This window comes from Vigna angularis, chromosome 8 (genome assembly GCF_016808095.1).
Source record: "Vigna angularis cultivar LongXiaoDou No.4 chromosome 8, ASM1680809v1, whole genome shotgun sequence".
Lineage (NCBI taxonomy): Eukaryota > Viridiplantae > Streptophyta > Magnoliopsida > Fabales > Fabaceae > Vigna > Vigna angularis.
This window is the reverse complement of record NC_068977.1, coordinates 30,316,753-30,342,301: the sequence shown is the minus strand read 5'-3', so window position 1 is coordinate 30,342,301 and position 25,549 is coordinate 30,316,753. Positions and strand designations below refer to the sequence as shown.

Sequence of the window (25,549 nt, the reverse complement as noted above, 5' to 3'; positions counted from 1 at the left end):
TAACACTTATTTAATTTAGATTTAATCCTTTCAAACATCCCTATTTTTGTAGGATCGTCTCAAGTAGGTCCTCGTATTGTAAATGTTCTCGATTAGGTCCCTTATTGTGAAAAATTGAATCAATTTAGTCCTCGCCGTTAGTTCCATACTAACACCGTTAAAGGGGGTGACACGTGTCAGTTCGTGATTTTTTTGAATTTTTTAATTATATTTTTATTTTTTTTATTTTTATTTTTTATTTTTTAAAAGTAAAATTTAAAAATGCCACGTGTCAAACTGATAGTGTGCCACGTGGCAATGGTAGTGTGACATGGCTGACAGTGCCACGTGTCATTGTCAGGCCACGTGTCATTGCATTAGTCTCAATTTGGTCCCTGTATTTTTATTATGTTGCAATTTGATCCCTATATTTTTATTTTGTCTCAATTTAGTCTTAATTTTAAAAATTAAACAATTTTTCCCTCCTCAAATTCAAACAAAATTTAAATTGTATATAAATCTTAACAAATATTTTTATCAAAATTGATATTTTTAATAAATATCATTGAACAAATTATTAATGTGAAATTTTACTTTTTTTTCAATAAAAAATTGGAGAAAGTTTTCGTGACAACGGTAGTTAAAGGTAGTTTCTTCTTTCATGATTTTCCATGGAAACTTTCACTACAAAAATTCACACCAGCATGTTATGTCACTTTTTTTTAAACCCTTATATATATATATATATATATATTTAAATAACATAATTAACATTTATATGATTAAGTAAATATAAATATAATTAAACTTAATCTTAATCTTGTTAAAAATATTTATTAAAAATATCAATTTTGATAAAAATATTTATTAAGATTTATATACAATTTAAATTTTGTTTGAATTTGAGGAGGAAAAAAATTGTTTAATTTTTAAAATTAAGACTAAATTGAGACAAAATAAAAATATAGGGATTAAATTGCAACATAATAAAAATACAGGGACCAAATTGAGACTAATGCAATGACACGTGGCCTGACAATGACACATGGCACTGTCAGTGCCATGTCACACTGCCATTGCCACGTGGCATTTTTAAATTTTACTTTTAAAAAAATAAAAAATAAAATAAAAAATAAAAATAAAAATAATAAAAATATAATTAAAAAATTCAAAAAAATCACGAACTGACACGTGTCACCCCCTTTAACGGTGTTAGTATGAAACTAACGGCGAGGACTAAATTGATTCAATTTTTCACAATAAGAGACCTAATCGAGAACATTTACAATATGAAGACCTACTTGAGACGATCCTACAAAAATAGGAATTTTTGAAAGGATTAAACCTTTAATTTATTAGTAAATAAAGCTTCAATTACAATAAAATCCAGACACAATTAAAATTAAAGTTATTTTCTATACCCTTTATCTTCTTAATTGAATGCATTTTAATTAAAAATAAAATTCAATTAATATTATATATCATAATTTCAAATTTATCGATCATGATCCTGTCTGTGTACACTCGTAAATAAAAAATATGTGCTTTTACACTGATTAAAAATATAATTATTTATTAACATTTACTTTATTTATATTAAAAATAACTGCATTTTCTAAATTTCTCTTACATAGGAGATGCTACCGGGATTTGAACAAGGCATCAAATAACATCGAATTAATTAGAATTTATTTAATTTTTCGTACATCAAACAGAAGCATTTTTCATATTTACGTTCTGAAAGTATTTGAAGGTCATAAATTCATAGTTCTGCTATATTTATTGATCGAGATCTTCATTAAATGCTCCTTACGTGTTACAGAAGAGTGTTGGTGGAATCAATCTTTAAGAAGTTACATCGTGAATTCTTTTCTAATTTCATAGCAACTATTATAAGGAAACCAGCATATGATGTGATAGGATTAGCGTAAGCAATAAGAATGGCCTACAATTCCCTATATACATTGCTCAATGAATACAAAAAATCATATGCCTATATACACAAGATCTTCCATCAACTATCAATGGAAGAACTGAATATGCTGACTGTTTCATGTGAAGATCACCATGGACTTGCAACAGAAACAGAGTAAGGAAATCCTGTTTTCTCTAGCCACCAAAAAGTAGATAATTGCCTCCAATATACTATTTGACTCTATGTCATGGAAACTCGAACACTCATAACATTCTGCTTGCTTCATTCACAGATACTTTCCCCTGTTATTATAAGAATAAAGGACAGGTCATGTTGTTTGTTATACCATCTATGATTTTTAGCATGTGCAGAGGATCCTTGGTTTTCCAATATTGATGTAAAGATGGAGCCAAGGATACTGAATTTAATAGAAAACAGAGATAATGTATATCATGATGAAATATGGCATTCAAGAAACTAGTGTAGCCTTATTCTTGAAATGGAATAACACCGAACTAAAAGCTAAGAGAAAAAAAATCTAGCAGGAATATGCCAGTAGTTACGATACAGAGTGTTTGTCTTGAAAGTAATTGCATAACATGTGATCTTCAGAAAAAAAAAATTATGTCTCGAAAGCACACAATAGGAAGCAAATGGTAGGAAATATCTAGTAAAGCATTCATCCCCAATCAACTTACAGTAACTATGAATCATATGTAGAAGGATTTTAACCCTTCAAGTTAGTGATATGATCTGTGATTGACAAATATCATATTGAACTAGTAATGTTGACCCCCAAAAAAGCTTTATTTGATTTGGAATCATAAACCCACTAAAAAAAATTGCAGTCAATGATGAATGGTTAAGTGATAATTCGATGCAAATTCAAAATGTAATATCACTTTTATAACCAGCGCAAATAAGGTTTCTGAAGCACCCTATTTGTTTGAGAGAAAACAGTTATCTGATCATATATACGAGGCCATCAAAAAGGGAGAAATAAAGAGAGACACCTCAATTTGTGTTGTACTTTCAGAGGGGAACCAGTGCATGAGAACACCCAGATTCATGACAGCAGGTATCAATTTAAACAAAAGTGGAGTTGTAACCTGTATTTAATCAACGATAAGTTTAAATAATTCAAAGGAAGGAACGTATGACACAGCTAGGTGAATGAAATTACCAGACTGAGAGCCGTTGTCCCTAGAAGAAGAAGATACATTTTCCCCTAAAATATTATAATCAGTGGTCAGCAAGAGATAAGGATAGAACAGAGGGAAATTACATAAATCAATGAAAACAATCAAGTAAAGGTATCATGGAGGTGTAACTACTTTTTTCAATTAAACTGTAAATTTTTTGGGTTGATCGAAGAATAGTGGAAAACCCGAGGTATTTTTTCAGTGTAACTTGGGATGAACCTTGGGAGAGATTTCACTAATATTTTTGGCCCACAAAAAGAACATTTTTGTGTTAGGCAATTTACGTAATGCACTGGAACTATAGCGAACTTTCCTATAGAGAAATGCTAAAATCATACTCTTAGTACCTTGTTATTGGGTGATGTGATATCCAAACGAGTTCCAAAAAATGAGGGTTCTGTTAATTATTTAGTAGGCAGCACTCCATTTTCAATATACATTTTAAGTGTGTTGAAAAGATAATGTCAAGAGTATGTTACTAGCACTTACATATCACACAGCATATAGTTTACTCCTCTCTTTCCCACGTGAAATCCATTATTTTTAAAACCAGCAGATTTTATTTCTATTTGCAGCCATTGAGAGAAGTACACCAATGACAAACCCTCTTTATTAGGGACGACAATGAGGCATGGCAGGTGCAGGATTGATAGTCCCATCTTCATCTTCACAGTAAAAAATTATACCAAACAGGTATGAGATTTTTTATCCATCCCCATCTCTATCGATGGAGCACGGGTATACCCATCCCTGCACTTGTCCTCGACCCTAAACTATTTTAAATATTAATTAAATAATTCTTTTACAAAAAGTAAACACATAAAATAAAAATATCAAATGTGTGCCTTAAAAATAGGTTACGAAATTGACTAAAAAAGAGTTCATATAAGGTTTTCTTTTTTAAACAACCTAATAAATTAAAAGTGTTTTAGTAATTTAAAACATGGACTAGTATGGAAACGGGTATGCGGACGGGTATATATATGTACATATCCATCCCCTCCCCATACCTAATTTAAAAAATTGAGTATTACCCATACCCATAGCCAATCAATAAGGGGATTCTCTATCAAAATTGGTAGTTCAGATAATACCCGAAGAGACAGGTTCATTTGCCATCCCTACTCTTTATGTTGTTGTTCCTGGCATTATTTCCACTTAGCAAACAGAAAACCATCATTTACGTTTCCCCCACTTTTCTGTAGTTGCATTTTAGGTTTGACATGTAGATTACACCAAACCTTTGCTTGTCTGCTTACTTATTCCATGAACTAACTCACTAATTGGAAACTATCCTTTGCAGATTGGCAAGGTACATAAAAAAGTCTAGGATACATTCTTTAATGATACGCCACTAGATGAAAAATGTCTCAATTGAACAATAACAAGAAATCATGGGTTAACTCCACACCTTGACTTGACCCAACGTTTTCCCATTTATTTGGATCCCTCTTCTATGGTTCCGACGTAGGATGTTCATTTCCAAAGTCGGAGGCTTCTTCACTCAAATTCTAAAACATTTTAACTATTGTCAAAAATCAGAATGCCGTATCCATGCACATTCATCTTTATTTGTTTCATAATTAACATTGTAGATCAGATGTAACATACTATGTCTGCATACGTGCAAGGTCAATGGCTAACATCTGTTCAGTTCAAAATTTCTCACAGAAGGGGTGGGAAAATCATCAGACATTATTGTCAAACAATACCACTAAGGAGGAGAGAGAGAGAGAGAGAGAGAGCAAAAACCTCAACAAGGTGAAGATTTGAAGCACGACTCAGGAGGACAAAAGCAAATTCACCTATTTGGGCAAGCGAGATACCAACCTAAACAGCCATTCAGCGTCGACATAAGAAACTGTCTATAGTTAATTAATATATCATCCAACAAGCTGACTTATTGACTTACAATAAATGCCGTCTTAAGGCTATAACCAAAGGCCTTGGTGACTATAGCAACAACAGCAGTTTTAACGACTACAACCAGAATAACAGATGCCAGCAGGATATCCACATGGTTCCAAAGGAATTGCACGTGTATAAGCATTCCAATACTCGAGAGAAAGAGAGCTGCAAATAGGTTACGAATTGGTTCCACCTACAAAAGAGAACTTCTACTTTAATCAATAACTGAGAATAATTCATAATTCAAAAGCAGTAATTTATCCCCAAATACATCATTTGTATGTATTTTCATAGGAAACAGAAAAGTGAGAAAAAGAAGTACAACTAGGAGGTTAAAAGGAATCTTTCAAAGTTTATATACAAAGGGCGGGGGAAAGAAAGTACAAAAGCAATAAGGCTGCCTGATGTGTCACATATTAAAGATATCAGCTCCCTTAAAAATAACATGAGCTGAGTACAAAAACAAAACACAAAAGTGAAACTGAGCACCTAGAAGTGTGGGAGAAAAGAAACATCCCAAAACATTTTGGAAGTAAGGCATGCCCAGTGTTCCAAAATTGGGATAATAGAAAAAACCAATCCTTGTAACACATGGTATTTGCAAGACAAAAGATGATATAATAATGGACTATGTCAAGTGCACCCCAAGTGATCCAAAGATAAACGTATCTGTAGACTAAAGAATATGAATAATTATTAGAAAGTACTTCATGTATGCAAAGCAAAATAAGTCTGACACAAGTCAGAAGTTATCAGCATGAGTAGTACCTGGTCCAAAGTATGCTGACCGAAGTCTGTTGTGGAAATCATAACACCAGCCATAAATGAACCCAGCTCAAGACTAAGGCCTAGCTTATCACTGCACTGGAAAGATATTATAAAAATTTAGCAAACTGTACATCATCATTGCTAATGTTTAACTAATAGGTTGCATAATGGGTCTAAATCCCTTTTTTAAGAAGGAAGCCTGGACCCCCATCCAGGAATCCGTACATGCATAAAAAATATTCTTCATTCCAAAAATAACATGCATGGCATTGCAGTCTAGCATACGTCTGTTTCAAAAAGAGTGCACAACTTATGGATAAAAGAAGCACCAAAATGATAAGGAATCAGTAACAGCAATCAGCATTTGTTTTTCTTACCCATGCAGATAACAAGCAGAAAGCAACAGCAGCAAGCTGATAGAGTTCATTAGTCTGGAGAGCAGAAAAATAATTCATGAGTTGATAATAGTGCTAGCAAGGCAATAGCAAATAAAACATGTTATAGCCTAACCTGAGATGACAGCCGCATCATAAGTTTAAGAAACCGAGGAACAAATGACCATGACAATATGGATGTAGCAGTGATGTACAAAGACAACACTAGCAGCCTGAAATTCAAAGTGGTTAGATAATTAGATCCTATCCCGATGACAGTATGCTGAATTTAAGGTAAATTGCACCTCCCCAGAAAGAAAACCTATATTTCAATAAAACTGAATTTTTGTGGTCACCCTCTTTACAAAAATAAAAAATCATGATACATCATACTTCCCAGCACTCTGTTTCCAGAAGTCTACCCACAGAAAAGTTACAGTTCAACAACAAATTATGGTCTCCCATTGTTATGTTTTATCTAGTTTAGAAGACAAATTCCAATATATCTTGGTAATATTCATGTAATTTAAGCTCAAAAAATGACTACAAGCCATATTCCTAAATTGTAAGATCTTGGAGCTTTCTTACATTAATTTGGATAACAACTTCAGGAAGGTAATTGCATGCAGTATATATATATTAAAGTAGAAAGGTGTAGATTTAGCAATACTATGCAGTCCAATTGGCTTGCACTGACTGAAGTCGTTAGTGATCACTAAGCAAAAAAGGAGTTTATGAAAAAGTACAGTGAAATCAGAGTGAGAAAGAGTAGATGGAAAGACTTACAGTCTCCCCATTGACATTATTCCTTGTAAAAGGCCACTGTTACCACCCAAAACTGGGAGCAAAGCAAATAGTAAACCCACTGCACAATCCTGATATATAACAAGTGGTAGAGGAAAGATTGATATGCAATATAAGTCTAACTTAAGAGCATATTACTTTATGAAAAGCTAACGAGATTAACATTTAAAACACCAACTAGAAAGATACCTGAAAAATAAGCGTCCCAATTGTAATTTGAACATGAAGAGCATTACTACTATTTCGCTCCACCAAAAACTTCACCACCTGGAAATAGGTAAAAAAAATAGCGAACCATGCTTAGAATCAACTAGAAACCACTGATAACAAAATATTTACAGTATGTTTCTGGGAAATGGTGTAAAAACATACTACTGCTGTTGATGACATGGACAGAAAGGAACCCACAAAAACACCCTCAGACAATGAGGCTCCAAATAACTGCAAACCAAATGCACAATAACATTTATTGAAAAGAACTTGTAAATCCTTAGTTCCATTGAAGAAAAAATCAGACAAGTCAGCACCATACCATGGAAAGAATGCCACACATGAACATAAAAATGACAATTTGAAGTAGTCCTCCAAGAACAGCAACAGCCCCCACAGCTTTTAACTTCATGCATAAAAAGTTTAAAATAAGAAAATGGAAACAGAAAAGTTTTAGTAATACACAAGCCCAAATAAAAAACCTTAGAAGGGATAATAATACATTTCTTTACAATCTTAAAATATGGTTTGAGATTTAGTAAGAATAGAGTTATAGCAAGAAATTAGATGAAAGTGAGAAAGAAGTTTTTGCAATACAAGAATAACAAACCTTTGCCAGGGAAAATTCCAGCCCCAAAGCAAAGAGAAGAAACACTACACCAAATTGTGCAACAGTCTCAACCTGCATAAAAGTGACAAGAAAAATAAGGATATCAGGTGCTGAGTAAAAACATAAAAACAATTAACAGCTTAAGTTGATGTTTCAAGTTAATGTAGTGGAAGCTTATGATGATCATGATATGTGCACATATGAAGAAATCTAGATCTGAAGAAGGTCAAGATTGTACACTGCAAAAGTGATTTTTAACCACCACTACAATAAGTGAGGCACAAGTTTTATGAAGATTGATCAGATTGGAAACTCAACATTTGCCCAGGAACCCTTAGAATTTAGATTTAAGCCTAAATTAACTTCACAAAATTGGCTTGTTAGGTGAGATTTGTCCCTCCACTTATATACTCTACTTTGAAATTATCTTTAGTCAATGAGACAAATGTTTTTTAATACACTTCCTCCCATCCAACACCATCTTGAAATTTGGATTTAAACAAACTCAATCTCATAAAACCTGCATGTAAATTAAGAGTTGCCACCCCTACTTTGACACTATTTCTAATATATGTCGAACTTGAGTTTTTCCCAGTAAGAATGGTATTGAATCACTTAGAACAACACACCTGCACCATTTCACTAATAAATTTCAAACCGCCAGGTCCAATAAGTGAGCCTGCAAGAAGATAGCCCACGATAACCTACATGTTTTAAGAAAAATACATGAAATCCAACATTGTACAAAGATTTCCAGTCAAATAAATTACTTAATATCCCCAAAATATAATTTAAATATGAAAATCATCTACTGCATAAAGGACATTAAATGTCACAACGAGAAATAGTAACAATCACATACCGGTTGTCCCAAACAAGAAAAGACAATCCCAGCAATGGCTGCTGAAACTATTACAACCACCAAATCTGATATTAGCCTGCATAAGCGTGCAGTTGTTCAAAGGTTGACAAAGTCTCATAATAGAACAAACTGACGAAACCACAAATTTCAAGAACTCAAAACACAAAGGATCACAATCTAATATTATAAAAACTTCATAATTATAATCTTGTTGAAAAAAAATTGGATACTCATTGGAAAGTAAGTTATCCTTCACTCTAAAAGCCATTGATACCTGGCAACTGTATTTTGAGCATACAAAAATAACTTGAAAGTATTTGGTGAAAAAGCCTTGCGCAAGAAAAAAAACCCAAACCCATTTACTTTTTCACATGAAGAAAGAGAAAAGAACAAAAAGGGGTATTGCAGGAAGATTCATCTGACATTTTCACAATTATACCTTCCAACGAACACAACTTCGCTCTTAACACTAATACATCACTAAAATAACACATTCCATAATCCAGAAGTGCTGAATTATGAACAGAAATCAGCTCAGATACAGAACATTTAGTCTAGACTTAAAGCAATTTCTTAACACAATCCTATTCTTAGATTAGTCAATCAAGCTGATAAAGAATTCCCTAAGTAGTAATTGCAAGGATAAAAGTCATAACATATCAACCTCAAATCCACTTGAAGCACAGGATATTTGGATTTCTTGTTAGACATGACGAAGACATTGTCCTGTCATGCAATAGCATAAACAAGTAAGGAGGTTGAAACAAAAATAAAGGTAGTTTAACATCATATTGAAGAACATTCCAGAGGAGTAAGGCCTTTTAGAACACCTTTTTGTCTATCAAAGTTGTCACATCATCAGAATCTTCATTTTCCAGTGAGAACACATCCTGAAACTGAAATGCTCTCGTAGCACTACAGTAAATGATCATTTAAAAAAGATAATGTGTCATTGTGTATGCAATCGGGATTACACGATCACATCTAATAATTCATTATAAGATGCAATTGAGAAACTACATTGGACAAGACCATACTTTCCCTCATGTGTATCATTTCTCTTTGATTTCTCATGAGTAATTTTAGCTACAGTCTCCAATACAGCCTGCAAAAGAAGACCATATGCTCAGAACTCATCTTTACATTAAAAAGAAGAGTGGGATACCAGATATATAGACTCATGTCATGTAACTTCTCAAGCAATATTTGAAACTGAATTTGATGTACATTTAGTCCGACTCATTTTATACACACACAATGAAACATCAACTTGTTCTCAGCTGAATAATCCAATTCAACACAACTATTGAGACCCAGAGTATAGGACCCACCTGCTGATCTGCTACACTGCTATTAAAGCTGCTTTTGTCAGATTCTGTTAAAGATGAAAAAAACAGTGAGAATAGCAGACAACCTACTAAAAGAACTCAATGAGCTTCAGATCTATAAATTGATTTGTGACAGCTGAATCTAGTATTTCATTTCACAAGCAAACTCTGAAAAATAAATTACAATACAGCATCATTTACACTATATTTAATCAATAACAGATCATCCATGCTGACATCCATAATAAAACCACAAAAAAGACAGATAAATTGTAGCAGTATAGCAATTGTTATACAGTATTAAAGCTTATAAGAATAAATGTAGATCTTATCAATTCCATACCAGTACTAATACACCCATTAAAAATACATTTTAATGTACATGAAACATCCATTTTTTATTTTTTTCAAACAAGGTTTTAGCTTCAGACTAAACATGAGGTACTGAGGGGGAAAATGAGATTTTTTATGCATCTCTCAACTATGAGATTTTTTATGATTTCTCAACATGAACCCCAAACACATCTCTTGACAAGAACAGTTCAACCCCCACACCATGATTTACTGCTAATTTCACAAACATAGAACATTACTGTTTTCCTTCAAACCTTGCCATCGATCCAGAATATATAGATGCTATAAGTACTCATTGTGCAACAGAGAGAATTATAACACCCCATCACTCCACCATCATTGGGCAACAAAGAACAAGAGGGAAAGCAAACCAGTTGATATGCAGTTTCACTTTACCCCACCTACTTATAATCTCACGATGAAAAGAATACAAACACCCAGCCCAGAAATGCCAGAACGGTGAAGTAAGATCGAGAAGGAGGTGAATTGTCTGAGTAAATCCCCCCACACACCAATCTCCACTGCACATGCTCACTCACGTCTTCCATAAGAAGTTCCAAGCGAAGAACCCCGTCAACCATAAATCTACCTAGAAGGTTATAATGCTCCATATTTACTTCTAGCAACCCGTTCACTACTTTACAACTACCCAGCTAGTGAACCAGACTATCCAGCCGATCGAGCAAAATACCCAAGTACACTTGCCAATCCCAAATTGCATTCCAACCAACCCTAGACAACCAGACAAGATAACACGCCTCAGTTTAACGCTTATCACCAGACTACCTCAAAATCCCCTGGGGGACCCAAGTCCACCAGAATAAAGAAGACCTAGAACCTTCTCACTTGTGGTTAAAGCACAAAAAGCATCACCTTCCCCTGAGAAATGAGAATGGCACCATCCACACCACCCTCTGAAATATCCTGTGCACTGTAGATGTGATCCTCCCTCCATCACACTAGGTCAAGCATTACAGGACTAGCCGGGATTCTTTTTGGAACAAAAGTCTATTTATGCAATTTCGCTTAATAAAAGAATCTTCTCGTTTATTCATCCCACAACTTTGGCCTCCTGGGCCAAGGTTCTCTTTCTTCCAAGCTATAATAAGACTACACATACACTACAGTTCGTATTTGTCTTTAAGACTCTCCAGGAAGTAGCATGTTCTGTTCTCTAACACAAACACCGAGTTACTTCCTCCCCAACAAAACAATCAAATTAAAAAAAGAAACGGAACTTTAAACTACACCGCAAAATTACATTTTGTTTAGAAAATGGGAAAACAAAACCTTCTGGTTGGTCATTCTCAGAAAACTCCTTCTCGAGAACGCGATCGAACATCTTGGCCAAGGTGTTGTTGGATTCGGGCGACGTCAAATTGGCTATGTTTCCGTAGAACCTCTCGCGCGTTTCCTTGTCCGATCTGGCCGCGCTGCAAACCCTAGCGCAGATCGCGAGGCACACAACGCAGCACCAGAGCCCAAAAGCCCGCCGCTCCTTCGGGCCGAGAGTCGCCGTCGTCATTGTCGTTCCGGTGGCGAAACTTCGGGTCGGGTCGGGCCAAAAAAAGGGTTTCGCGCAGAAGTGGGCACAAGGAGAAGGAAATGGAAAGGAAGCGAATGAATGCAGAGTGGGAAAACGGTTTTCTCTGTTTTCAGAAGAAGCTTGTTACACTTCTCGTTAGTTCCATTTGCATTATCGTGGTTGGTATTGTTGTTATTGTGAATGCGTCAATGCAACTTCGCTCGTTTTTTCCTTTATTGGGGTTTTGCGTAATTTCATTAATCCTTTACTCGAATAAATATCTAAATTTTTTATATTTGTTATTTTAGTAAAAAATAAATATTTTCACACCATTAAATAATTATAAGTGTTTTACAGTGTTTACATATTTTATCATGTATAATATAAAAAAAGTTTAATTTTCCAGGTGGGTTTCTATAATTTATTATTTTGAGCTAAACACCTTAAAAATATTGTTTTTATTTTTTATTTTTTTGGTAGCTTTCTATTTTCGTTCCCCTCACTTTTTCATTTCCAAGTTTAGTTAGTTGGAAGGAAGAAACCTTTACGTTTTGTGTTTTAAAAGATTTGGTGGTAGTTGAGTCACTTTTATTTGGTGGTGCAACTACTGTGGTGGCCTGTTGCTTTTGGAAGAAAATTGTACTATTATTATTATTAATTATTAGATCTCTAGATTATGAATTATTACATAATAGCATAATATTCAACGTGAACTAAATATTAAACTTCAAAATCAAGGATTTGCCGATAATATTGACAATGTTCCACTTCAAATTGGCCTAAAAGTCATAGCAAAACAGTAGTAACCCAATACAAGATGAAAGAATTTAACCACTATTTTTACTTTATCAATGTATGTTTATTGTTAAGTTCTTAAGTTCTGATGATTTTCATACAAAGATTTTGAAACCTCACAAGAAAATAAGTTTCAAATGTCACATGGCATGTTCAGCACTTGCAGTGTTATTTTTGTTGAGAGCTACGTATTGCGGTGCATTGATAACAATTTATGACTAACGATTAGGACATTTTAATTCTTGTCTTCTTCGTTAACTACCTATTTTACTGTTTTGGTAATTTAACAATGTCACTTTTGTTTTTTGTTTCTCTATGTGGTTGAGTGGTCACATGTTCATTCATGATTTTTCTTCACAAGAAAAGAAGTGTGACAAGAATATGTGTATTTGTGTCCATTCAAAGTGCTACGTGTTCTAGAACACAGGAGTGTGGCGTCCACAAGTTCAGGAACACGTGTCACCAGATTCGATCCTCTTTCTCTTATCTCATCCACTAGGTTACATCGCAAGATAGTTGTGAAGCCAAGGAAAGGAAAATAAACTGATAAACACAGAAAGAGAGAAAGAGAAAGAGAGACCCTTTTGAATGGAGTCTGTTCTAAGCCAGGTTGGTGTAAGTTTTTTCAATGGGATTACCCCAAAAGGGGTTGTTAGTACCCATTTCAAGGGTTGTTCTTTTGGTGTTGGTGGTGGTGGGAAACCAAGGCGTGTAGTGTTGGTGAAAGCTGAGGCTGTGGGTATAAACCCTGATATCAGGAAGAGTGAAGAGAAGGTGGTGGATTCTGTTGTGGTCACTGAACTCTCTAAGCCCGTCACTGCTTATTGCAGGTAAGCTTCACTTTATGAAGCTCTTGCTTTCTGGTTAGTTCTAACATTGTATCATACTTTTCTGCGCCATTTTTGGTTTAGCAGAAAGGATCAAGAAAGCAATAGAAAAGGGTGCATATATCATTATTATTATTCAGATGATGAAAATAGAGTGTGATGCATGTTGAATGGAATTATTTTCTAATTTCTACGATTTGTTGTTTAAAACTGTGCTCTATCAGGCAAAATGTAAAATGGTGATGATTTCTGATACGTTTCTGGGTATGAAACCTATCTAAAATAATCACTCACACACTCACAATCAAGAATCAAACTGTAAAAATCAAGAATCAAACTGTAAAAAGAATGGGTTTCTATATTTCTATTCAACAAAGTACACATACAACACTATACGGGAGCCTAATCCCCTCCACGGGACAAATGTTCCTGTCTATACTCAAATGAATACAAAAATCCATAATGCCCCTTGTATAGAACACACACCTTATTTATAAAGTCTTTCTTTCCCTTCCCACTAACTAACTAAGTGTCAAACAACTCTTCCCTCTTAATTGTCTTCTCATTTCCTCTTCCTTTTATCCTAAACCCATTATATCCTATTACCTTATATCCTATCATTACATCTAGCTGCAGAACAATACATCTAGCTGCAGAACAATCTTGATTGGAACCGTGAAACTTGATCTCCTGACTCCTCTCATCATCGTGTTATCATATGAAGGGAACCCACTGATTACTACCCTCCAATTCAGATCTGGAGGCTTGGCAAATCCTCCTCCAATGACTTACATTCTTCCTGGATTCCATTAGCTTCTAGCATTCTGGTCACATCTTTTCCAGAAGAATCATAAGCCCTGAGAAAATGGTTTTCAATGTCTTTCAATGCTTCAAGCAGCTCTCTCCCGTCTGCAGGTGTATCAAGAACTGCAAGCCCCCTTTGCTCCCCTTGGTTCTCGGTGGCTACATCCACCACCTCCCTGTTTCAACACCACTAATAGCTTGCTCCGCAACACCTTTACTGTTACTTTTATTATTATTATTATTATTCTCTTCAACACTCACCACGTTGTGCTCAACCTCTTCTCTTTTCACCCACGTAAAAACTGATTTTTCCTTACCCTTCCCAACTCCATTATGGTCAATGGCATCCTCTTCTCTTTGCTCCCAATTGATTGAATTTTTTCTTCCACCCAAGTGTTCTTTACTTTCTTGATCTCTTGTAGAAGTTCCTCTCTTCTTTCCTCTCTTGCTCTGTAAACAGACTCAACTGGGTTGCTCTTTGACACCACTGTTTTGACCCCAGGCGTCAACAATTCTTCCTCATTCTTTACTGTTTTGACATTCCCACCACAACCTACCACTCTATTTGCAACTTTTGCAACTTTTGCAATTTTATTTGGAGAAGCACGAGTCACAACCTTCCCATCATGATCTTCACCTGATGTATTTTCCCTATCAACATTTGTCATGTTATCCACCCTTGCAGTAGAAACTTCTGCAACTTTCTCAATAGCAACTTCTGTGACTTTTGCAGTTTGGGCTAACTTCTCAAAACAAAACCTCTATCTCTTTCTCCGAACCCCCTTATCAATGCCTCTTTCAGCTCTTTCAAGAGGGTTCTTGATTTTATTTTTCAAGGCCTTGAGCCAATAGATTGTGCCCCCCATGCAGCTGTAAGCGAACCTGAGCCTCTCTTTCTCGGTGACATTTTGGATGTCAATGAACTAATCTGCCTTAGAGATCCACCCCAACGGGTCCATCCCCTCAAACCTGGGGAATTCTACTCACTTCCTCCAATTCTGTTCACCCCTGATTCCTCTAACTCTTTTTCTAAACCCTCTTTTTGTCCTTTCATGACAGATTTCTCACTTCTTTCTAAGCCCTTTATGTGAATCTTGATTTCTTGCAGTATTTCTCTCATGCATATTTCTTCTGCAATCTGCCATGTTCATTTTCAGTTCGTTGGTCCTCCTCTCAAAGGTATTGTCTCTTCCTTCCATCACACTTCTCTCCCAAAGATCCGACACTCCTCTCTTAAGGATATCCGACCCAAAGATCCGACATTCCTCTCCTAAGGATATCCGACAGTCCTCTCCCAAGCGTATTCGACAGGTTGGACCAATTGATAGGTTTTTGGCAGATCGGACCAATTGATAGGTTTTTGGGTATGAAACATATCTAAAACAATCCCTCGCACACTCACAATCAAGAATCAAGCTGTAAAAAGAATGGGTTTCTATATTTCTATTCAACAAAGTACACATACAGCACTATACGGGAGCCTAATCCCCCTCCACAAGAGGACAAATGTTCCTGTTTATACTCAAATGAATACAAAAATCCATAATGCCCCCTGTATATAACACACACCCTAATTATAAAGTCTCTCTTCCCCTTCCCACTAACTAATTGTCAAACAACTCTTCCCTCCTAACTGCCCTCTCATTTCCTCTTCCTTCTATCCTATTACCTTATATCTTATCAATTTCACTTTAATTCTTTTCAAAAAAACTCACAATGTAGCATATAGATACCAGAAGAAATATTGATCATACCTTGATATGAAATATACGTTCCTTGCTGAAGCATGAAAGAAAAACAGAATCATTCACTGAATATTCATATGGCTTCTTTTAAGCAACAACTGTGGCTTCAGAACTATGAATGACACAAAGCAGGATACGATTCTCCAACTGCTGAATAGACCTTTTCTTACATATCAAATTATAAAATATCATTCTTACATTAGAAAGAACGTAGTCCAGTTCAAACTCATGTGTACAGAAACAAGCTCTATATTGGTGCTTTGTTACTAATACTAAAAGTTGTGTTAATTTTACATGGTGTTTACATCCCAAAAATCTTCATCTTACTGAGTGCTTTGGTGCAGATGTTGGAGATCAGGGACTTTTCCTCTATGTGATGGAAGCCATGTTAAGCATAACAAAGCCACTGGTGATAATGTTGGACCTCTTCTTTTGAAGAAGTAAAATTATGATGATCGAACGTGGCTTATGTTGTGAATGTGATTCCTTTTAAAGTCTATTTTGATTTGTATCTTTGCAATAATTTTGTTGAAGTCGGCTGCGGGTGTCAGTTTCGTTTTCATCTTCAGCTGCGAGTGACAGTATACAATCATGTGAAAGCAATTTCTTAAAAGATTGTATTTATCCAAAATATATAGTCCTTGAGCTAGAAGGAAAGCCTTTATTTATAGTGCATTATACCTATAATATTTTTATCAATGACCTTATTAGAGAATCTAACAATGAAACTAATTAATTCATTTCAACTAATTGAGAATGAGTAATTTATAGTTAACATGTAAAATATCAGTCGATTCATTTATCAACAGCAACAACTTTAAAGGTTTAATTAAGGGGGTGTGTGTCACTCTGCAAATCTTGCCTTCTACAAGACTTCAGATCCAAGAACAATCATGATACCCATTTAATAGCTCTTCAAATTGTCAAATCAATGGTGCGAAATACAAATCTACAACCATGCTACAGAGCAATGATCCCTTGTATAGAATAAAGCATTTTTTAAACGCCAGAACATTAATAATCGCTGACTTTCATATTCATTCAATTTATAAAAGGCTGGTCGACAGTGACAGAAATCAACAATCAGTATTAAATACTGTTACAGAAAGTTCTGATTATTAATCTTCAAAATTGTACAGGAGGAAGGAGACGGATAGTCTACAAGTAATGTGCTCAAGATAAGTATCATCATGTGCCCAAAACAGCACCTAAAGTGTCTCTATCCAAGTAAAATAAAGTTTCTCCAACCACCTCAATACCAAACACCTAAATACGTCGTTTCTTTGGTAATCTGCAGCCATTATGGGGTTTTCTAGTGGTATCTTCAATGAATACAATTGGATTTCTACCGCCTCGAGAATCAGAAGTAAAGCCCTCCTTCCAGCTCAGTATCGCTTGCCTTTTTCTTCTAAAATGGGTAAATCCATTCACTTTCATGACCACAGATTTCAATCCCAAAGCCCTAGACCTCCGGCCCACAACTTCCGCAGTTGCCTCGGCGGCATACCTAGAAAGCTTTTGCCCTGATTTCAGGTCTTTCAATGAACCAGCAGAGCCACTGAGTTTTACATTTCCTTTAGAATCTGTTACAGTCACAAAGGTATTATTACGTAACATCTTTATATGAACATGATCAGCATCCTGCTCATACTGATACTGAAAGGAACCACCTCTCCTAAAATTATCTGCATCTAAAATTCCTCTTACAAAGTCCATTGGCCTATAATTCAAGCCAGTCCCAACATCATTCTTGCTTTCGAGGTTTATGTTCTCTTTATCTTGCATAAAATCGGGAGGGGCGTCTGCATTTGCTTTCACATTCTGGCCCAGATTATTCCACATTATGCTATTCACGTTCTCTCTATTTTGCATAAAATTTGGATAAGCGTTGGCATCTGCATTCACATTCTGGTTCCCATTATTCCAGTTTCTGGGTTTTCGGTTTTCTAAATTCTGCATGTCTGGACGAGCATTCCCCTCTGCATTCACATTCTGGCCCAGATTATTCCACATTATGCTATTCACGTTCTCTCTATTTTGCATAAAATTTGGATAAGCGCGATCTGCATTCACATTCTGGTTCCCATTATTCCAGTTTCTGGGTTTTCGGTTTTCTAAATTCTGCATGTCTGGACGAGCATTCCCCTCTGCATTCACATTCTGGCTACTTTGAAGCGTCCTCCAATCAAAATTTGAACTTGAAAATCCCCTAACATGTCCTGCAGTTACAAGAGAACCAGACGCTAAATGTCAAGAAAATTCAAATAAACAAGTAATCAGTCACTACGGCACCACCCATATTTCAAACCAAATAAAAGGAAATAAGTACTAAAAAAACTGAAGATAAATCCCCTTAAATGTAGGCATCCAAAAATAATCATAATGAGAAAAACATATATGGTCTGAAGTTATTCAACATGAAGAACGCAAGATCATCATCATCTCTAATAGCTTGAAGACCCCGTCAAAATCTTTGAAAAGAAGGGCACAGTCATTTTTCCACAACAATGGAAGCTTAAATTTTCACTCCTCCATATAAGAATAATAGAAATGAGTCTATCTCTCTTCATGGCATTACAAAAAATTAACTCCTCCAGACATAAGAAAAATGAGATTCTACAAACAGCTATGGAAAAAGACCCGGTCCAAGTTCCGCGCCAGGTTTTAAATTACAGTGACTCTTGAATTTTCGTTCGGATCATTGATTTTTCCAAAAGTTACAGACAAATATGGCCGCAAATACGGTTGCAAAGACTTAAAAACAATATGGTTGCCAAAATCACGGGGTCAAAAACCGTTTTCCAAAACCTTTGTTAGGCATACAATACGAAACCACGAGCAAAGCACTCGTGTACAAATCCAACATCGTATCTCATGCTATTATCACACACAAAAAACACAATGTGAACCTAAAACTGACGAACTTCTAAGCATGATTAAAAACTCCACCAAAGTGAACTCCATAACAAAGTAACAGCTTCATTCACCAATTTCGCACAAACCAAACAACGCAAGTCAGGACAAAAATTGAACATTCCCTTTTCCATAATATTCTTTTCCGTTCGAAAACAGTCAACACGGTCTCTAATCTCTACCCATCCACACATCCAAAAGACGCTGTCAAATTACGAATGTAAGAATCCCTACAATTTTCCATTTCCTCAGTCGAGAACCAAAACGAAATATGAGTTGATCCGTTTCTCCATTTCAACAACGATGAAAGTGAAAGCAGAGAGATTCGAAGACTACCGTCGTTTTGAATTAAGCGGCGAGGTCGCATAGCGGCATCGAATGGAAACGCACGTTTTGATGCAAGGAGAGATACGAGGGAAGATCCACGGCCATGGCGAATGCAAGAGAAAAATCGATACATTGGTATTTTTGTTGTAATGTTAGGGTTTGGGTTTGAAGAACTCAGATTCTGATTTTCTGTTTCGTTCTTCCTAAGTAGAAAAAAGAACTGAGTACTTAATTTTTTTTTTCAGTTAAAAGACACTGGGCTTGTTTAAATGGGCCTGTCGTATTGTATTGGTAGATTGTGTGAGAAATGTTTCGAACAAAAAAAAACATCGAAAAATCTGAGTTAAATGTTCTCATGTTGTTTCTTGTGTACGTGGACTGAGACTTTCACTCTTGGACTGAGACTTTCAGTGTCAGTTTCACTCTTGAACTTTTCTACAGTTATTTAAATTATTCCTTTCAGTTACCAAGGAATAATTCGACTATTAAAAATGACATTTTCTACAAAAGAAAACTGGTCAATTTGACCTATTTAAATCTAGTCCAACTTTCATTCGCTAAAAACAGGTTAGGCCAAGTTGACCCATCACTAAAAGAAAAGGTTAAATTTTATAACTTAACATACCGAACTGAGCAGGCTCATGCTAGGTTGGAAGGGTTGTTGGGCAGCTTGTCGAGCAGGCTACTGAGTTGTATTTTGAATAATTTATCATTTATTTAAATAAATTTTTTTAATGATACTGAATTAGTCTAAGTGTTATGGTGAACGAATTTCCTACATTTAAGTTTTTTTTAATAATATCGAACTATCGAATTAACATGTCAGACTATCAAACTAGACGAATTGTGTCAGGACGCTAGATTGAAAATGTCATCTCAATCCGTTTTTCTTCAGCTAAACTGTCAAGTTTACTCATGAGACTATGTCCTTTTTACCACCCTTAATTTTCTAACCATTGTTTCAATGCAAAGGATCTTTTTAGACATTGTTTATTTTATGTTTCAATACAATGTTCTTTCTCTTATTCATAGTTGTCGGAAACTTTAGATGTTTAGTCAATTTAGGGAAGAAGCTGTGTTCAAAAATGACTTCACATGTTCGTATGAACATGTCAAATTGAAGAAAAAAAGTGTTGAAGTAGTGGAAGTACTTAGTGAAATAACATACTATATTTTAATTAGATAACCAATTTGAGGTAAAGTGAATTCATACATATGATAAAAGCAGATGTTATAAGTATAAGAATAGATTTAATCTTGTCAGGCATATCATATCACAGATTCATTAGAAGATATGAAATTTCTTCTATTTACTGTATTAACTCATTTTCTTCATTCATTAAATACGATTTCAACTCATTGTTTTTTCTCTTTTATTCTTTTGAATTAAAAAGTCAAATAAGTAGATTTTTCGAATTGAATTTGAAGTTATCAAACTCAATAATCACTCCTTATAACGCTTTTAATAAATTCGTGCACATCATAGAAAAAGTTCTTTTGCATTTTTCATTTGTAAAAGAATGTAAGAAGGTATTCTCACACAATCAAATAGAGAAATTGATTGCAACTCTGTATAGTTTAATCTAAGCTGAATCTCCCATTGAAGTTTATATTGAACATAAAAACCTTCCATTGAAGTTTGAATCAGGTAAAAGGGTGGTTGTGCAGTTCTAAAGAAAACCTTGAACTCCACGTCCTGCTATTGTGTCTCTATATATAGAAAACGCTTCTTCCATTATCTTGGCTTGGGCCAACAATTCTGCTCTTTTTCTTCCGGAAGGATGAGTAGAGAGATAATCTCTAAGGGCAGACTCACCAGTAATCTTTCCCAGCTTCTCATAAACTTTAGGTGCCATCCGGGGATCATAGCCAGCTGATGCAATTAACAGCAGCCCAATGTAATCGGCTTCTATTTCCATCCTGCGAATAAATTGAGGTTTTTAGAAAATTTGTAACCCAAAGAACCAAACACTAAAAGGATATTACTATTGTTGATGGCTCCATAATTAGCATTGCATCACAGAAGCTTGTTGTAATTATAATAATCTTCAATTTCAATGAAAATCTACCAAGACGAACAAAAACTGGCAGTTTGAACACAACCAGACGTGTACAATTTCAATGGAAAGGCAACCTTAAAAAGCAGAAAGGAAACACAAATAGTATGAACAAATCTAAAGCACAAATAGCAGTAGAAAAAGATAATTAAAAAGAAGATAAGAGGATAAGTGATAGGACTTCTAATAAGGATCATAAGGTGGGAAGTGCACATGGGCCTATTACTCAACAAGGAACAATTATAGAAGGAACAATGAGGCCCAAAATATGGAATGTTTATGTCATAAGAAAGAAAATGGGGTTAGGGAAAGAAAGAGAAGTTAGTTAGGAGGAGGAATGACATGTCAAGAATCTAGGAAAGGGGGAATTCTGTTATAGGAGAGAGAAGGGAGAGTGAGAAGGAGGTACGGAAGTAGGAGGTTGAGTTGGTTAGGAGGAGAGTAATCCTCTGGAGGAGTCTAGTGCTATGGGTTTTCCTTGTAGCAGTAGAGCTATTAGCTCAATAATCTTTATACTGCATAATATTCTGAAATAATACAACTTGGATATTCAGTTATTTCTTGGTTTCTATCATTGGTTCGACCTGTCAAATACCGAGAAGAGCTAGTATTGCTGCCCATGCCATCCAAAATGTCCGACCGAGTTGAAGCATTGGAGGAAAGATTGTTAGCTATGGAAGTGTCAGTACGTTGGGGGAATTTCAGCAATTAATGTTGGAAGAGTTGAAGCATTGGAGGAAAGATTGTTAGCTATGGAAGTGTCAGTACGTTGGGGGAATTTCAGCAATTAATGTTGGAAGAGTTTACTAAGTTGCATAACGAGCAAGTGGGAGATTGTCGAGAATCTCCATTCTCAGATATGGATTCAGGTGCAGAATATAGGATGGCAGCTAAGAAGGTGGAATTGCCATCATTTGATGGTACTGACCCTGTGGGATGGATTACGAAGGCAAAGACATATTTTGAAGTGCAAGGGTCTACACCTATATTGAGCACTCATCTACTTATCATTCGCTCCTTTACTAAAGCCATTTATGCAGTAATGCATTTAGATGCTAACTGCTATGCAGTGAACATACCATATATAGGTTTGCTTTCTAATGCCTTCATATAACAAAGCATAGTGAATGTTCTGCCTTTTTTTTTTCTCAACTAGTGTCCAGAGTCCAAGCTAGATGGAATCATCCCAATTGGATAGATTTGACAGATACTTCCAAGAATCATTTGGAGGTTGTCCAAGAAATCAATCATACATCTCTATATTTCTACTGTGATTAAGAAGCTAAAAGGATAAATATTGACTATACGTGTACAACTGCAACAAATATCAACTCTGTCATTCAGTATGTATCCATCAACTGGATTCATCCTATCATGGTACAAAAACCATACATCTGAACACAAGATATATTCAAGTCACGGTAAATTAGATAGTAATCATGCAATTTGCATATAGATTCCACTTCATAATTGGACATGAATTGGTTTCTGTTTTTAACTTCTTCTGTAATTTAAAAAAATCTCTAACTACTCAAAGAAAATGAATGTATGTCAAGTTCACATAATGTTTCACATGTAAGAAAAATATAAGTACTTAAGGTTCAACAGCCAAATTGAAGGAACATTGTGATAAGCTACTTGTTCTGCTTGATATAGCAAAGCAATTTATTTAGAAATCCAACAAAGCAACAACACTGCTTTATAAACTCAACGTATTTCAACAAGTAATGGCAAGTATTATCTTTCAATGAATTCCCACTAAATGAATCTAATATTATAACAGATCATACAGGAAACCAATTGGTTAGGAAGAGAGATGGTAAACAAAGCATACCGCCTGGAGAAAGGTAGGTGCAAGAAAAGGGATGACATTGTGTTCACTATATCAGGTGTCACAAATTGATAAAGTATCAACTGTAGAATAGCAAACCACAGGTTCTTTGTAATACCCTCTGCACTGTGTCTTGCAACAGCATGCCCAACCTAATTAACAAGAAAACCCATATAAACTCACATGTTTGCATATCATTTGTGCAAAAGAACACGTTAGCAAGCATTAAGGTGTGAGCTTTAGGTCTGCCAAGGTAGGCATATTAAGCTGCAAAAGCGAGGACTTAAATTTAATCCAAGCACAAGTATAATACCTCATGTCCAATAATTGTTGCTATCTCTGCATCACTTTTAAAATGCTCAAGCAAACCAGTGAACACAACTATCTTCCCACCAGGTAAGCAGAAAGCATTAACTACAGGCTCATTTACCACCAAAATTTCCCAATTTATTCCATCCAAATGTGATGTAGCAGCCTCTGAACCTTTCTCCTGACCCTTTTTCCGGCTTTGCTGAATCCATTTGTCATCAAGAATCTCATCGTCCTTGTGCCAATTCCCTTCAATTTTGTCACCACTCCCAGCAGCCAATGCATCCAATGTCTCCCTTCCATGTCCTTCACTCAGCGTAGAATGCTCTGATGCATACCCCAAATCACTCCACACCTGCTCCTTCCTCAATCCTCTCTGCAATGCATCAATTATATCCTTTGCAATCATTGTCACCCTCACACTATCAGGATGTATAGGAGGCAATATTTTGCCCTTAAAACCAGCCTTCATCTGTTCAAACTGGCTCTCCCCAAGCTTCCTCTCCATTGCTTTCGACAACAGAATCAAATGGGTTCGCTTGGTGTAAGGAACTGTTTCCATGTTCCCAAAATAAACAGTGACTAAAACTCCAGAACCAACCATGACAACAATGAAAACATGCCTAGGATTTTGAAACCAACGCCTTGGGCCTCTTGGCCTGAAATGCTGCACATTGTTAGGATCCACGTAGTAAAATCTCTTAGCCCCAAAAAGAAACGAATTGCGAAGGTTCTTGTTAACTCCATCAACGCCTCGAGCGCCTAGTCTCTTAGAAATTGAACAAAACGAGGAGAACCCATTAAAACTAGCACCTTTTGAACCTGAACCCAAATACCCAGATTGGCAAATTCTCGAACTACGCTGAAAAGCTGGAGTTTGAGGCGTAACCCTTGAAGCCAAGTTGCGAAAAAGATCATGAACGAGCTTTCCCCCTCTGTACCACCCCATGATCCTCAAAACGCCAAATCCAAATTACAAAAACAGAAACAAAAATAAAACGGGAAATTTGAAGTTTTAGAGCTAATCAAACTTCTGGGTCCGCGGTTAGTCAAATCGTGGAGACGAATGAATGAGTATGGTAAAAGGTGGAAGGTTGACGAAGACGCGAGAACATCACAACATTAAGAGACAAAGAATCTAGAAAGAGAATCACAGAAATACACGTGAGAACAGATAATGAAAACCAAATTGAAGTGAAGAGTGGTTTTCGGTATCATGATATGAAAGCGGTGTTTGCTATGCCCTGCGCTAGGCACAAAGAATGTGTATGTAAATATTTTTCAATGAAAACCAATACATTTGACAATTTTTTTCGAAAACATTTTGATACTGTATGTCAGTTTATAATTGGTTCATTACATTTTTGAATTATTCTTTAGTTTTCGTGAAAATAAAATGAAGGAAAATATTTTTTTTATAATTTGACAACTTTTTTTATTATAGTTTATATAATATTTTGTAATTGATCTCTTTTAAATATATATTGTCAAATAATTATTAAAAAAAATGTTAAAATATCTGTCTTAAAATGAATTGTAAATCAGGGTGCGGATGTTTCAAATTTGGACATTTTGTTGTTAGCGAAACTTGGGTTTGGGTTTTTGAGACTTTGGTTACAAATCCCAGTTGCGAGTTTCGTTTCGTTCTTTCTTTACGTGTTTATAGATCAATAAACATTGTTTCATTTCGCAACATTGTTTCTTCTGACACATGTTCTTTTTTCTTCTTGCTTTCTATTTCTCAAGCACTTTTATTTATGTAAAAAAGGAAACGACATAAGAACCTTAAAAATGTATCACAAAAATATTATGTCGGTGAAAGTTTGATTAGTTGATTTTATCATCCACCTTTTGTTATCAAGTTATTACACTCAAACCACCAATTTGTTTTGGATGGTTCTCATTATGTAAAATTATTCAGCTCATGGATTGAAATACATGTCACGACTTTTTTTTTTTCATTAAAGTGATTTAAAAGTGAAAAAAAAATTCATAAATGGAATTAATTTATGTAAGGATTAATTTGTAAAAAATATGATATATAACCACTTTAATTTGTGTACGAATTAATATTATCGTATAAAAAATATATATTTTTTAAA

General features: G+C 35.3%; 4 protein-coding genes across 5 annotated transcripts; 1 reads left to right on the top strand and 3 right to left on the bottom strand.

Annotated features, from left to right (window-relative positions):
• Nucleotides 1–1,832: 1,832 nt before the first annotated feature.
• Nucleotides 1,833–16,104, bottom strand: LOC108345729 (K(+) efflux antiporter 5). Of its 2 annotated transcripts, none has more exons than XM_052866889.1 (20): nt 16,020–16,104; nt 9,964–10,007; nt 9,670–9,737; nt 9,463–9,547; nt 9,297–9,358; nt 8,633–8,708; nt 8,400–8,474; nt 7,771–7,842; nt 7,483–7,566; nt 7,323–7,391; nt 7,140–7,217; nt 6,933–7,021; nt 6,283–6,379; nt 6,150–6,203; nt 5,773–5,868; nt 5,009–5,197; nt 4,849–4,926; nt 3,078–3,122; nt 2,908–3,003; nt 1,833–2,196 (listed from the first exon to the last, which is right to left on the bottom strand). In XM_052866889.1, exons 1-20 carry the CDS (start codon nt 16,051–16,053, stop codon nt 2,158–2,160), a joined length of 1,530 nt encoding a protein of 509 aa, XP_052722849.1. In that variant the 5' UTR covers nt 16,054–16,104; the 3' UTR covers nt 1,833–2,157. The 2 variants fall into 2 exon arrangements, with proteins under 2 accessions (XP_052722849.1, XP_017439939.1); XM_017584450.2 differs by lacking the exon at nt 16,020–16,104 and adding an exon at nt 11,605–12,076.
• Nucleotides 13,142–16,678, top strand: LOC108345748 (CDGSH iron-sulfur domain-containing protein NEET). Its single transcript, XM_017584484.2, has 2 exons — nt 13,142–13,464; nt 16,355–16,678. Exons 1-2 carry the CDS (start codon nt 13,223–13,225, stop codon nt 16,452–16,454), a joined length of 342 nt encoding a protein of 113 aa, XP_017439973.1. The 5' UTR covers nt 13,142–13,222; the 3' UTR covers nt 16,455–16,678.
• A 399-nt stretch (nt 16,679–17,077) lies between these two features.
• Nucleotides 17,078–19,487, bottom strand: LOC108345747 (probable ribosomal protein S11, mitochondrial). Its single transcript, XM_017584483.2, has 2 exons — nt 19,260–19,487; nt 17,078–18,229 (listed from the first exon to the last, which is right to left on the bottom strand). The coding sequence occupies exons 1-2, from the start codon at nt 19,381–19,383 to the stop codon at nt 17,277–17,279; spliced, it is 1,077 nt and encodes a 358-aa protein (XP_017439972.1). The 5' UTR covers nt 19,384–19,487; the 3' UTR covers nt 17,078–17,276.
• A 1,296-nt stretch (nt 19,488–20,783) lies between these two features.
• On the bottom strand, nt 20,784–24,721 carry LOC108343697 (uncharacterized). Its single transcript, XM_017582033.2, has 3 exons — nt 23,452–24,721; nt 23,142–23,290; nt 20,784–21,170 (listed from the first exon to the last, which is right to left on the bottom strand). The coding sequence occupies exons 1-3, from the start codon at nt 24,394–24,396 to the stop codon at nt 20,921–20,923; spliced, it is 1,344 nt and encodes a 447-aa protein (XP_017437522.1). The 5' UTR covers nt 24,397–24,721; the 3' UTR covers nt 20,784–20,920.
• Between the last annotated feature and the right edge of the window lie 828 nt (nt 24,722–25,549).